Raw genomic sequence first — 12,778 nt, 5'->3', positions numbered from 1 at the left:
AAAGTACAAACGTAATTAACGCAAATTAGCCAGTACAGAATACATAATTACAGTAATTTAAGCCTAATAATTGAAGGTAGGGTGGTCATATTATTAACAAAGATTATTGCTTTATCAATTTGAAAACTATTTCTGAAATTACCCCCACAGCCTAACATACACAACACTTCTCACAAAGTCTGAACCGTAACACAGAAACCTACTAGTCTAATAACATAGAAGTAAACTAAGGTAGGCCTACACACGAGTTGGGTTACATTGTATTGTTATTTTTGGTGTTGAGGAAAAACTGCAGAAAATAATTAGCCTAGGCACAGAAGAGTTGCCTGACATAGGACACATTTTCAACACACTGGTATTTAGCCATGATTTTATTGATTGTAGGGCTGTAGCCACTGAATTCTGGTAGTTTTTATTTGTAAGATTAAAACCGTCAATAACAAAATTCACTGCGGGTACAATACAGCCAAAAGAAAGACCTAAACTACATGAAAAGCACAACTTCAGCTAAATATATAAACTAACAAAACATCAACAATTTGATAGAAAACAATGTGCAACAATAGCAAAGGCAGCTTGCAGAAAAAAACAACCAAACAACTTATTTTGGTCTATTCTAAGCAGGAGTTCTGGGCCCGTATCATTAAACATTTTAGAGTAGGAGTGCTGATCTATGATCAGTTGAGCATTCCAGATCAAAATGAATAAGAGGGAGGGTACCTGATCCTAGATCAGGACTCTTACTCAGATGTTTTGTTAACAATGGCCCAGGTTTCTCCTCTCAGGCAGCGAACACATACAGGCATCCTGCTCTCAGTCGGTGAAGACGTACAGCCGCCCGGAGGCGTTGCCCCCCAGTAGAGCGTTCCTGGTGGGGTGAAAGGCTGTGACTGAGAGCACGGTGGTCATCTCTGGGTCCTGGAAGGAGTGCTGGAGCTGCCCACTCTCATGGAACACCTGGATAGAGAAGAATATACATTATTGTCCCAGAGGAGAAAATTGTCTCGGACACAGTGCCCCTGTATACAAAATATATAAAAATGTACCCATACCATGCAGAGCCATATAATCCATAACTTGTACACTGACCTTACACATTCTGTTAGGGGTATAGTAACATGACCTCAAATCTTACTTATTGTTGTTGAGGTTCGATGATAGACGTGGGAACAAAGGAGTGCTTATACCTGGACTCTGCGAGGCTGCTGCATGCTGCCCACAACGAAGCAGTCGTCCCTCTTGGGGTCCCACATCGCCTGCAGCTTGGACAGCCAGCGCCCTGTGTACAAGTTCTGTCTGCAAAGAGGGACAAAGGAAATGGATTCATCAACATTATACAAAGACACTATTACAAATACTTCTGGATTTGCTGGCTGATGTCTATTGGTATAAAGCACACATACTAGAACACCGGCATTAGAGAGTAAACCAATGCAAACAGAGGTTGCAGGATCTTTCCACAATGTTTTTTTATTTCATCTTTATTTTGCCATTAGAGATAAAAACTTTCTCAAGAGAGACCTGGTCAGTTTCGTTTTCTAAATGTGATAGTATAATGAATTTACTGGATGGAGGTCAGTAGCGGAGCTCTGGAGGTTAGTTCCGAGGTGTCATAAATCCTGAAAAACAAAGTATATTTAATTGCTAAACATTTCATGTTTCAAGTATTGTACAATAAGCTTAGTACAACTTTTAAAACCCTTATCGTAGCACGTAAGCAAATTATTTATTTGAACTTCAGTCATTTTTTAAACATTTTTTTTAATCTCTTTACATATTTTAACATACTAACATCTTACAGTGGTATGCAGACTTACCTGATGTTGTTGTCTAGGCAGGTGGTCACTACTCTGTTGCCAGTGCCAGGAGAGAAGTAAGCACTTGAGATGCTCTTTGAGTGACCATAGAGCTGGGAGACTGGCTCTCTCGACGACGCCTTCAAACATCGAGCATCGTAAATGCTCACAATACTAGAGAAAAATCAAAACATCAATATCAGTTTTAGCAACATAAAAGATCAATGAAATAGAAAGTGGATTTCCTTAATAGGACTATACTTTAAGTAATCATTTTGCAAACTTGACAAAATACACAAATCAACTTATTAAACCATAGGATTGTCTCAAGATCACTTGCAATAATGACATGGGTCGACCTGATTGGCTGACATATTGCACATCAAAGCACCGATTCCCATTTTGTACCTGTTCTCAGCCACCATGATGTACTGCTTCTGAACAGGGTGGACGTGAACACAGCGAACCGTCTTGGTATCCAGGCTATGGAGGGACTCATGAGAGGTTCTGAGTAAAACGAGACAGACCAACATTAATAAGGCATTAGCAATAAGCTTTTGACTTATACAGACAGAAAATCAAAATGACATTACTTTACCCTGGAGTCCGCCTGTCAACGATGGCAACGTCTCCGTACCAGTCCCCGGTGACCAGCGTCGAACAGTCATGTGACAGGAAGTCAAAGGTTCTCAAGCCATCCTTGATCCGATACACCTAGTTGGAGAAAGGACAGAGATAACGTAACAAAGACCAAACAGGCAATCTAAAGTCTGATATGAGTGTTCAATTCCCACTGGGGTCACATGAAAATACATGCACTCACCGTTTTATGTTGCTTTGGAAAAGCTTGCTAAATGCCATTTTTTATCATCACTGTATTATGCATGGTACCTCATCAAAAACTGCTTTCTCCACGTCTGTGCTCCGTAGCGTCCCGTCGTAGCTGAGGGTCAACAGGTCTGTAGGATGTGACCTGGAGAAGGCCATGCAGGCCACCGGCTGGACGTGTGGCTCAAATAGCAGCACGCCCTCATCCCCCATATCAGAGTCCTGAGGAAACAAACAGCAGCACGCCCTCATCCCCCATATCAGAGTCCTGAGGAAACAAACAGCAGCACAGCCCCCCCATATCAGAGTCCTGAGGAAACAAACAGCAGCACGCCCTCATCCCCCATATCAGAGTCCTGAGGAAACAAACAGCAGCACGCCCTCATCCCCAAACATATCAGAGTCCTGAGGAAACAAACAGCAGCACGCCCTCATCCCCCATCCCCCATATCCCCCAGAGTCCTGAGGAAACAAAGTCCTGAGCAAACAGCACGCCCTCATCCCCCAGAGTCCTGATCAGAGTCCTGAGGAAACAAACAGCAGCACGCCCTCATCCCCCATATCAGAAACAGCAGTCCTATCAGAGTCCTGAAAACAAACAGCAGCACGCCCTCATCCCCCATATCAGAGTCCTGAGGAAACAAACAGCAGCACGCCCTCATCCCCCATATCAGAGTCCTGAGGAAACAAACAGCAGCACGCCGTTGTCGTATTCACAACAACTTGGAACTCTGAAATATCTGACTTCAGCGCGTTCGAAACAACTGGGAAATCAGGGAGAAAAAGGAAAAAACAACAAGCTCAGACTGATTTTAAAAAATAAAAATTTAAACGGTCATCCAACTCGGGCCACTTTCTAGAGCTCCGACCTGAAGATCACTGATGTCATGATTTGACATTTTATTTTTTTCTGAATTTCCAGTTGTTTTGAACACAGCAGGAGTCCTGAGGAAACAACAAACGGCAGCACGACATCACCCATACTAGATTCCTGAAAACAACAAAACCCAAATAAGCCCAGTCACACATTAACTCTACGGCATCCAGTTTCACTGTATGTACTCACGAGGTTCCACAGCCCCACTCCACCCAACTTGTCCCCAGCAGCCATCAGCAGACGACTGCTGCACGGGTGGAAGGCAACAGAGAAGATACGACTCTTCACCACCTTAGCTACTCCTCCAATCTCACTCAGCTCCATGCTCTTCAGAGTACTACAGTACCTGGAAACATATCCAATGTAATGTCAGCCTGACACAGGTTAGGGTTTTACACATCTATACATTCAAATCAGTACAGGACGTCCATTAAATACTACAAATATATACATTTGTCACAGAACGTTCAGAAAAATGGCCAAATTCCTTAACATTCAAAATGAAACTCACTCTTCCAGACCCAACTCCTCCTTTTCTTCTTTGATTAAATCCTGTGTAATAAAATGAAACTGTAAAAGAACAGCAAAGCTGCAAACACTTATGCTGAACATAGGACTGAAGAGTTCGCCTGGTCCCAGATCTGTTTGTGCGGTCTTGTCAAATGTTATGGTCATTTTCATGTCAAATGAGTTGGCTAGATCACACAAACAGATCTGGGACCGTGCTAGAGAAAAGTAGGTAATGGTGAACAAATGTGCAACCTCTGTCCACAGCTTGAGAAGTTCAGGTGGCAGTGAACTATCCTCCTCCATGTTGATTGGCTCCATACTAATGGGACCCTCTGGCTTCCTGGCACGTTCAATCTTTAGTAAATACACATCAACATAAAACAAACCATTATCATGAGAAATAAACTAGCGTTTCAAGACTAAAATGGAACAAATGTGAGAAGTAGGCTTTTCTGTGTAGTGAAGTACAATTTCTTAACATAAGAGCATATACTATTGGTCCGTTAGTAAGTCGCATTTTGCTATTGGTCAGTCACTTACTCGTTCGACTTCATAATAAATCCTGTGTGGTTCCAGGGGCAGGGGGAGTCGCTCTGCTTCCTTCTTCTGGATTCTCAAGGACTTGGTGCGAGGAGGCAGTATCTCTGTCCAGGCTACCTTACTGTAGTGAGCCAAGACATTAGTTACATTGTGTTAGAAACAGAAACGAGTCACATTCTCTATCCAAGCTGGCCATAATAAATACATTCTGTATGCCATACGTTACAGAAGCTCATATGGGCCTTATGTCCTAAAGAGATTGAGTATGTATGACGGAAGCTCATTCACTTTGTACTGAGATCTAATTCGACTGACCAATGTAAGCACATACACAGGAAACATTGAAGTAAATATTTTCAGTCATTGTGAAAGCAGCACCTGCTCCCATACCAGTGTCAGGTCATGTGACAGATTGTGAACACAGCACCTGCTCCCCTACCAGTGTAGGTCATGTGACAGATTGTGAACACAGCACCTGCTCCCCTACCAGTGTAGGTCATGTGACCGCAGCACCTGCTCCCATGTGACAGAATGTGAACGCAGCACCTGCTCCCATACCAGTGTAGGTCATGTGACCGCAGCACCTGCTCCCATGTGACAGAATGTGAACGCAGCACCTGCTCCCATACCAGTGTAGGTCATGTGACAATGTGAAGACGGCACTGCCATCTAGTGCTTCTAGATGGCAGTAGTGGTTGGGTTTCTGTACAGCACTTTGAGATATCAGCTGATGTACAAAGGGCTATATAAATACATTTGATTTGATTGATTTGATTGGTACAGATGTTGAATCTGTCATTACTTGTTCTGTCTCTTGAGACCTCGCTGTGCGTTTTCTGGTTTCAAATCCTGCTTGGCCTATTGAGGAAACAATAATTTATGTTATTCATTTTACCACACAAGGAGTTTCAGTAAAATATGCATAAAGTAGATACCATTTAAACTCTGTTCTTCAACAAACTAACCTCAAGCAGTTTTATGGAGGACAGGAACACTTGGTTTTGTCTGATATTTTCCAACCGTTCCAATTCATATATCGATAGACTTTCAGGTTGTATCTGAAATGTAAAAACAAACAGTAAAGTGAGATCACCAACAGGATTGTATTCATTTGTGCAGTTTTCAAATGTCTCCTCTTGGATCCACAGACGTTTCACAGTATTGTTATAGCCCTGAACTAGCTCACCTGATCACCTAAACAAGGGTCGTGTCCTCTGCTCAGATGTTGATGATTTATGTCACAACGCCTGGATCGGTATTTTACATATCAGCTAACCACATAATATGTTGTTATAGCTATCTGGTGTCCGACGGCAGTTGATGACGTGGCACACAACCATTGGTTTATGCATGCAACGTCTGAGCAGGGGGACATGACCATTGGCTTGATCATTTGTTGACAAGTTGAACCGGGTGTGCCAGCCCAGGAATAGTTCAAATACGTGGAATACCTGGGGGTCGCCAAGGAGATGTTTAAAAACCTCTGCATTAGTCAAAATGTAACATATGAACCTGGGTCTACCACGGAAGAAACCAACATCTTGACCATTAGACCAAGAGGAAATTCTCTATTGGCACTAGAACCGACTGATTTTGAATTTGCAGGTGGGGCTACCTATCACGTGACCTTGAGCAACCATGACCAAGTCATGTCCTCTACACATACGCCATAGCAAACATTTCGCAACGGAAAAGAAAAACAAGCATTTTTCATTGGACAACATCAGGTAGTCTCTCCCTGTTTCAATACTATGCAATCAGTTCTCTTTTGTTTGGTGCCTAATGAAACATGACACCTAGGTTATTTGGCCTAAATACTGTGTGTAATGAACACTTACATCCTTGTCTTCCTTCTCGTCTTTGACTTTTCCAATTCTTTCTTCCACTTTCAAAGGAAGTGTTTTTCTCTGAGACAAATTGCATTTCATTGTGAAGTACTAGCATTGCCCAGTTATAGCCCATAATACACACAATTGAGACAAACGATCATGCATGCATACATTCACTGAACTTGCACTTTGGTTTTGAATCATGGATCAGTGGTCATCATATGGGTGGACACACTTACCTTTCTTTTCATGCCTTGATTTTCTTTGAAGCTGGGATTTGGTACCAGTACTTCATCTGGGGTGAATTTCTTGGGTTTGCACCCGTCTTTTGCTGAATGGAGTACAGGGACACCATTCTCGATGTTCACTGGCTTCATTTCCTGCAATTAATGTTGGGATACATTTCAATTTGGTAATGACTTAAACAGGTTTATAATTTATCATAAACTTAGCACAGTGGTATCTTCAGCTAGATAGCGAGCTAGCTCCGACAATGCTGGAAGTCCAGGGAAGAATGCTAGTTAGGTGCCCAAGGAAACTTCAGGTGCACATGGGCGGGGAATTTACAATACTATAGTAATGTGACAGCATAAAAAGTAATCTCAGAACCCGGAAATATATCTCACATGAGCGCTAGCAGAGACCCCGCCCTGTGCAACTGGGTACTGGACTTCCTGACGGGTCGCCCCCAGGTGGTGAGGGTAGGCAACAACATCTCCACCCCGCTGATCCTCAACACTGGGGCCCCACAAGGGTGCGTTCTGAGCCCTCCCTTGTACTCCCTGTTCACCCACGCACGCCTCCAACTCAATCATCAAGTTTGCGGACGACACAACAGTGGTAGGCTTGATTACCAACAACGAGGGAGGAGGTGAGGGCCCTCGGAGTGTGGTGTCAGGAAAATAACCTCACACTCAACGTCAACAAAACTAAGGAGATGATTGTGGACTTCAGGAAACAGCAGAGGGAACACCCCCATATCCACATCGATGGAACAGTAGTGGAGAGGTTAGCAAGTTAAGTTCCTTGGCATACACATCACAGACAAACTGAATTGGTCCATCCACACAGACAGCATCGTGAAGAAGGCGCAGCAGCGCCTCTTCAACCTCAGGAGGCTGAAGAAATTTGGCTTGTCACCAAATGCACTCACAAACTTCTACAGATGCACAATCGAGAGTATCCTGGCGGGCTGTATCACCGACTGGTACGGCAACTGCTCCGCCCACAACCGTAAGGTTCTCCAGAGGGTAGTGAGGTCTGCACAACGCATCACCGGGGGGCAAACTACCTGTCCTCCAGGACACCTACACCACCCGATGTCACAGGAAGGCCATAAAGATCATCAAGGACAACAACCACCCGAGCCACTGCCTGTTCACCCCGCTATCATCCAGAAGGCGAGGTCAGTACAGGTGCATCAAAGCTGGGACCGAGAGACTGAAAAACAGCTTCTATCTCAAAGCCATCAGACTGTTAAACAGCCACCACTAACATTGAGTGGCTGCTGCCAACACACTGACTCAACTCCAGCCACTTTAATAATGGGAAATGATGGGAAATGATGTAAAATATATCACTAGCCACTTTAAACAATGCTATCTAATATAATGTTTACATACCCTACATTATTAATCTCATATGTATACGTATATACTGTACTCTATCATCTACTGCATCTTTATGTAATACATGTATCACTAGCCACTTTAAACTATGCCACTTTGTTTACATACTCATCTCATATGTATATACTGTACTCTATACCATCTACTGCATCTTGCCTATGCCGCTCTGTACCATCACTCATTCATATATCTTTATGTACATATTCTTTATCCCCTTACACTGTGTACAAGACAGTAGTTTTGGAATTGTTAGATTACTTGTTGGTTATTACTGCATTGTCAGAACTAGAAGCACAAGCATTTCGCTACACTCGCATTAACATCTGCTAACCATGTGTATGTGACAAATAACATTTGATTTGAGAGATGAAGATGGGGCATTACTAGCTTCTATAACCACAAAGTTATAATATCTGCCCATTTCTACAGTTTATCTTCTTACAATTTGATTTTAAAACTAACCTTAACCATGGACTGCTAACCTCATACCTAATCTTAAATTAATGACTGAAAGCACATTTTTGTAGCCAATTTTGAATGTGGCTGTGGATCCTGACTGGAATCTAACTTTGTGGCTAAAGAAGCTAGTGAAACCACGGATGAGCGAATAGACGGTCGTCAGTAGTTACTACAGCCACAAAGGTCAATTCACCATAATTTCAGGTAATTTAATGCTTAAAAACAAAACACATATGAATAAGATATTCGGCTACAGAATTGCTATTTCTTATCGATCTCTACAGTTTGCATCCAAAAACAAATTATGTGAAATAACGTAAACAAATTCTGAGTTACTGGCTAACTGCACTGGCTAGCATAGCTAACGAACTAGCTACGGTCGCTGCGCACATGACATCAATGAACCACCAAAGGCAAACCCCATTTCTGTTACAAATTGAGTAAAGGGCAGGTAGATGGTTTTTCGTGCCCAAAGTCGACCTTTAAAATCTTATTTTAAACCTAACATTGGCAGCAATGCTAACTTTAAATTAAAAACAAAAAGCGAATAATTATTTTCACGTCATTACCAATTCTGACTGCTATCTAGTGGAAAACCAAAGTCAGCGATAGATCATCTTTGGCGCTAGTCAGCTGCTTCTCGATGTTTGTTGAGAGAGAAGTTAGATAAGACAACGCATGCTGGTTCTGTGTCTCGTTTTAGTGGTTATGGTACATTAGTCATTGCAACCTACCATTTCATTGATCTCCACTCACCCAGGGCACCAGTCCATGCATAACTATCCCACTGTTTGTACAATTAAGTTATTGATTGCTTGTCACTAACTAACGCTTGCGTCTATGAATGGGGTAAGATACACTGTAGCGCCTTTTAACGATATATTCGAATGTAACCGCTGAAAACATACTGAGAAGGGTTTGCAATAGATAGATAGCTATATATTAGCTCTTGCAAAACCTTCTCTGTGTGTAGTGTTTTCAGACGTTACATTCGCCCACTGTTGGCTACATCCAAACTACAATGCTGATGTTATGTTTTAATGTTTAGAAACATCAATAATCTTAGCTCAAAACGGTTTTCAGAACATATGCTCCTTATCTTTCGTGAAGCGAGGAAGCGTCTTTCATAAAAAATACACACCTTACTGTAGCAGTTTGGTGCAGATCCACAAGCTGTGTGCCTCTAGTTGACAAACTACACGTCCTCCCCAGTTAATTAGAACAGGTGGCCACCTGTGTCTTCCATAAATAAGTGATGGAACATGTGGCTGTGTGGGGACACTAACCCTTTGAAGGCGTGTTATAATTTAAATTATACATTTTTTTTTCTTGCCGATATGAAATATTACGTTCCTTGTGTTTTCAAAAACGTACCGCAAGCGATGATTTAATGTTTAGAGCAAGTGCTGGGGCTCTTAACAAAACACCCCCTGTCCGAAGATACAACTGTCATCAATAGGCGCTAAATCAGTTACTTCTGAATGGAGTAGCTAAGTAGGTTTAACAAAAAAAGTGTCATGGAAACGGAAGATGGGAGATATTATCTAAACATTACCTTTTTATCCATTGGACTGGGGTGGATTTTTAATCTGTCAAACTTTCTTTATTGCAACAGATCTGATGGAAGCCGTGTTTTTCCTCACTTTCAAGAATGGCTGAATTGATTCGCATTGCTTTTCTGTTTGGCTGGCAAGTTTTACCATCCAATTATTTCAGATCTACGTGAGTGCAAGTTTCACCATGGCACGGACCATGGCGATACGTTGGCACATGAGATGTATTAGAATATGGCAAATATTAGTCAATTATTGCATTCTATCCATGCTGTTTTTTGCGGGCTACCTGCCATTGTGTAAAGTACTTAAGTAAAAATACATTTAAAGTAGTTTGGGGTATCTGTACTTAACTATTTGTATTTTTGGCAACTTTTACCTATCCACATTCCTAAAGAAAGTGTACTTTTTACTCCATACATTTTCCCTGACACCTGTTGATAAAAGGATATTAGAAGGGTGAGCCGGTTAAGGATCGATTCAGACAAGGTGGTAAAATTGTACTACAAGCGACAGTTTATTTCAGAGTGAGAATATCTGGTACACGTAAATACGGCTCTCCCATTCGCTCGCACAGAACAGCAGGAAAAGAGGGCGAGTTAACCGCTACACACACAATTTATACAGAACAGAAAGTAGGTTGATCCTGGGAGATCGGATCTTTGGATTGGTTCAGCTGGGGTGTAGTCTGTAGTCTTCCGCCATTGGCTCAGTTGTCTGCCCGTCATCGTAGAATCCTCTTCGGGCATAGAAAGGAGACTATGTGTGTGCGCTGGTTTGGCAGTCAGTGTGTAATGTGGGAGCTATCTTGTAGGGGACCCCACAGGCTTTACTGTGAGTTGTAGCCATGTATTTCGCAGTAGGCTGGTCACTTTCATAAGAAAATAGCAATTCTTTACACACCCAAAAGTACTCGTTACATTTTAACAGGAAAATGGTCAAATTCACACTTAGCAAATGAACATCCCTGGTCATCCACTCTGGTCTGGCAGACTCACTAAACACAAATGCTACGTTTGTAAATTGTGTTAGTGTGTTGGGTATCCGTCAATAAAGGTTGAAGTAGAAATGATTTATACATTTACTATTTATACTTAAGTACATCTTAGCAATTACATTTACTTTTGACACTTAAGTATATTTAAAACCAAATACTTTCACTTTCACTTGGGTCATTTTCTATTAAGGTATATTTGCTCTTACTCAAGTATGACAATTGAGTACTTTTTCCACCACTGGCTACCTGGGACATGAAACAGATATGACGGGAGGGCATACAGGCTGTCTGCGCAATTTGCCTAAATGGGCAATGGAAACGCTTCAAAAACGACATTTTTATTCGACAGACATGACGTCATTACGTTCAGCTGTTTTAGTCGACACCCCAGCAGGCAATTGTCGCATCTATTTTCTACACGAACACTAAATGTTAACAAAAAATATCACTGGACAAGTTAATGGAAACAACTCGTGACTCAATAGCAATATTTCATGGGTAGTTGTATATGGATAGTTCTATGCGATGGTCCTTAATCTTACCTGCAATATGTAGTACAATTTCACAAACGCGTTCGGAAGATTTGGTTCCTCCGAAACCATCAGGCAAACCGAGTCGCAGATATTTAGCTTGCAAGCTAGGTCCGAAAAGCTGTTTGTTTTCTTGAATAACCTAGTTGATGTGTCCTGCACCACAGGATAAACCCTTTCCCGCCACGATGGTGTTTTGTAACAAACCCCTCCCCTTTGTTGTGTAAGATACTTCACAGCAGCTGATTGGTTACTATATTTTTTTTATAACAGAGAAGACACATTGCTTGGGGCACATTTGTTTATAACAAATTAACCAGGGATCATTATAATTTTGCTTTTCATGTGCCAATGGCTTTGGGGGTATAGCTCTTAGGAATATATGGGAATATACACATGGAATCATGTAGTAAACAAAATAGTGTTAAACAAATCAAAATATATTTGAGATTCTTCAAAGTAGCCACCCTTTGCACACTCTTGACATTCTCTCAACCAGCTTCATGAGGTACCTGCAATGCATTTCAATTAACAGGTATGCCTTCTTAAAAGTTAATTTGTGGAATTTCTTTCCTTCTTAATGCATTTGAGCCAATCAGTTGTGTTGTGACAAGGTATTGGTGTTATACAGAAGATAGCCCTATTTGGTAAAAGACCAAGTCTATATTATGGCAAGAACAGCTCAAATAAGCTAAGAGAAACAACAGTCCATCATTACTTTAAAACATGAAGGTCAGTCAAGCCTGAAAGTGCAGTCTCAAAAACCATCAAGCACTATGATGAAACTGGCTCTCATGAGGACTGCCACAGGAAATGAAGACCCAGAATTACTTCTGCTGCAGAGGATAAGTTCATTAGTTACCAGCCTCAGAAATCGGCAATTAACTGCACCTCATATTGCAGCCCAAATAAATAAATGCTTCACAGAGTTCAAGTAGACAACTGTTCAGATGAGACTGCGTGAATCATGCCTTCGTGGTCAAATTGCTACAAAGAAACCACTACTAAAGTACATCAATAAGAAGATACTTGCTCGGGCCAAGAAACACGAGCAATGGACATTAGACTGGTGGAAATCTGTCCTTTGGTCTGACAAGTCAAAATTGAAGATTTTTGGATCCAACCGCCGTGTCTTTGTGAGACGCAGAGTAGGTGAATGGATGATCTCCCCATGTGTGGTTCCCACTGTGAAGCATGGAAGATGAGGTGTGATGGTGTAGGGGTGCTTTGC

General features: G+C 41.8%; 1 protein-coding gene across 4 annotated transcripts; it reads right to left on the bottom strand.

The window, feature by feature from the left end:
• Window positions 1-353: 353 nt before the first annotated feature.
• On the bottom strand, window positions 354-11,760 carry LOC124033554 (WD repeat-containing protein 76-like). 4 transcript variants are annotated; one of them, XM_046345591.1, is made up of 16 exons: window positions 11,560-11,760; window positions 6,620-6,760; window positions 6,390-6,458; window positions 5,517-5,609; window positions 5,354-5,409; window positions 4,552-4,672; window positions 4,264-4,365; window positions 4,013-4,053; window positions 3,691-3,847; window positions 2,688-2,846; window positions 2,395-2,510; window positions 2,205-2,303; window positions 1,818-1,970; window positions 1,566-1,619; window positions 1,188-1,296; window positions 354-957 (listed from the first exon to the last, which is right to left on the bottom strand). In XM_046345591.1, the coding sequence occupies exons 1-16, from the start codon at window positions 11,617-11,619 to the stop codon at window positions 814-816; spliced, it is 1,674 nt and encodes a 557-aa protein (XP_046201547.1). In that variant the 5' UTR covers window positions 11,620-11,760; the 3' UTR covers window positions 354-813. The 4 variants fall into 4 exon arrangements, with proteins under 4 accessions (XP_046201547.1, XP_046201549.1, XP_046201548.1 ...); XM_046345593.1 differs by lacking the exon at window positions 11,560-11,760 and adding an exon at window positions 9,609-9,744; XM_046345592.1 differs by lacking the exon at window positions 11,560-11,760 and adding an exon at window positions 9,202-9,451.
• Window positions 11,761-12,778: the final 1,018 nt, after the last annotated feature.

Source organism: Oncorhynchus gorbuscha, linkage group LG04 (genome assembly GCF_021184085.1).
Source record: "Oncorhynchus gorbuscha isolate QuinsamMale2020 ecotype Even-year linkage group LG04, OgorEven_v1.0, whole genome shotgun sequence".
Lineage (NCBI taxonomy): Eukaryota > Metazoa > Chordata > Actinopteri > Salmoniformes > Salmonidae > Oncorhynchus > Oncorhynchus gorbuscha.
The sequence above is the reverse complement of the archived record's forward strand: the minus strand, read 5'-3'. Positions and strand labels throughout refer to the sequence as shown.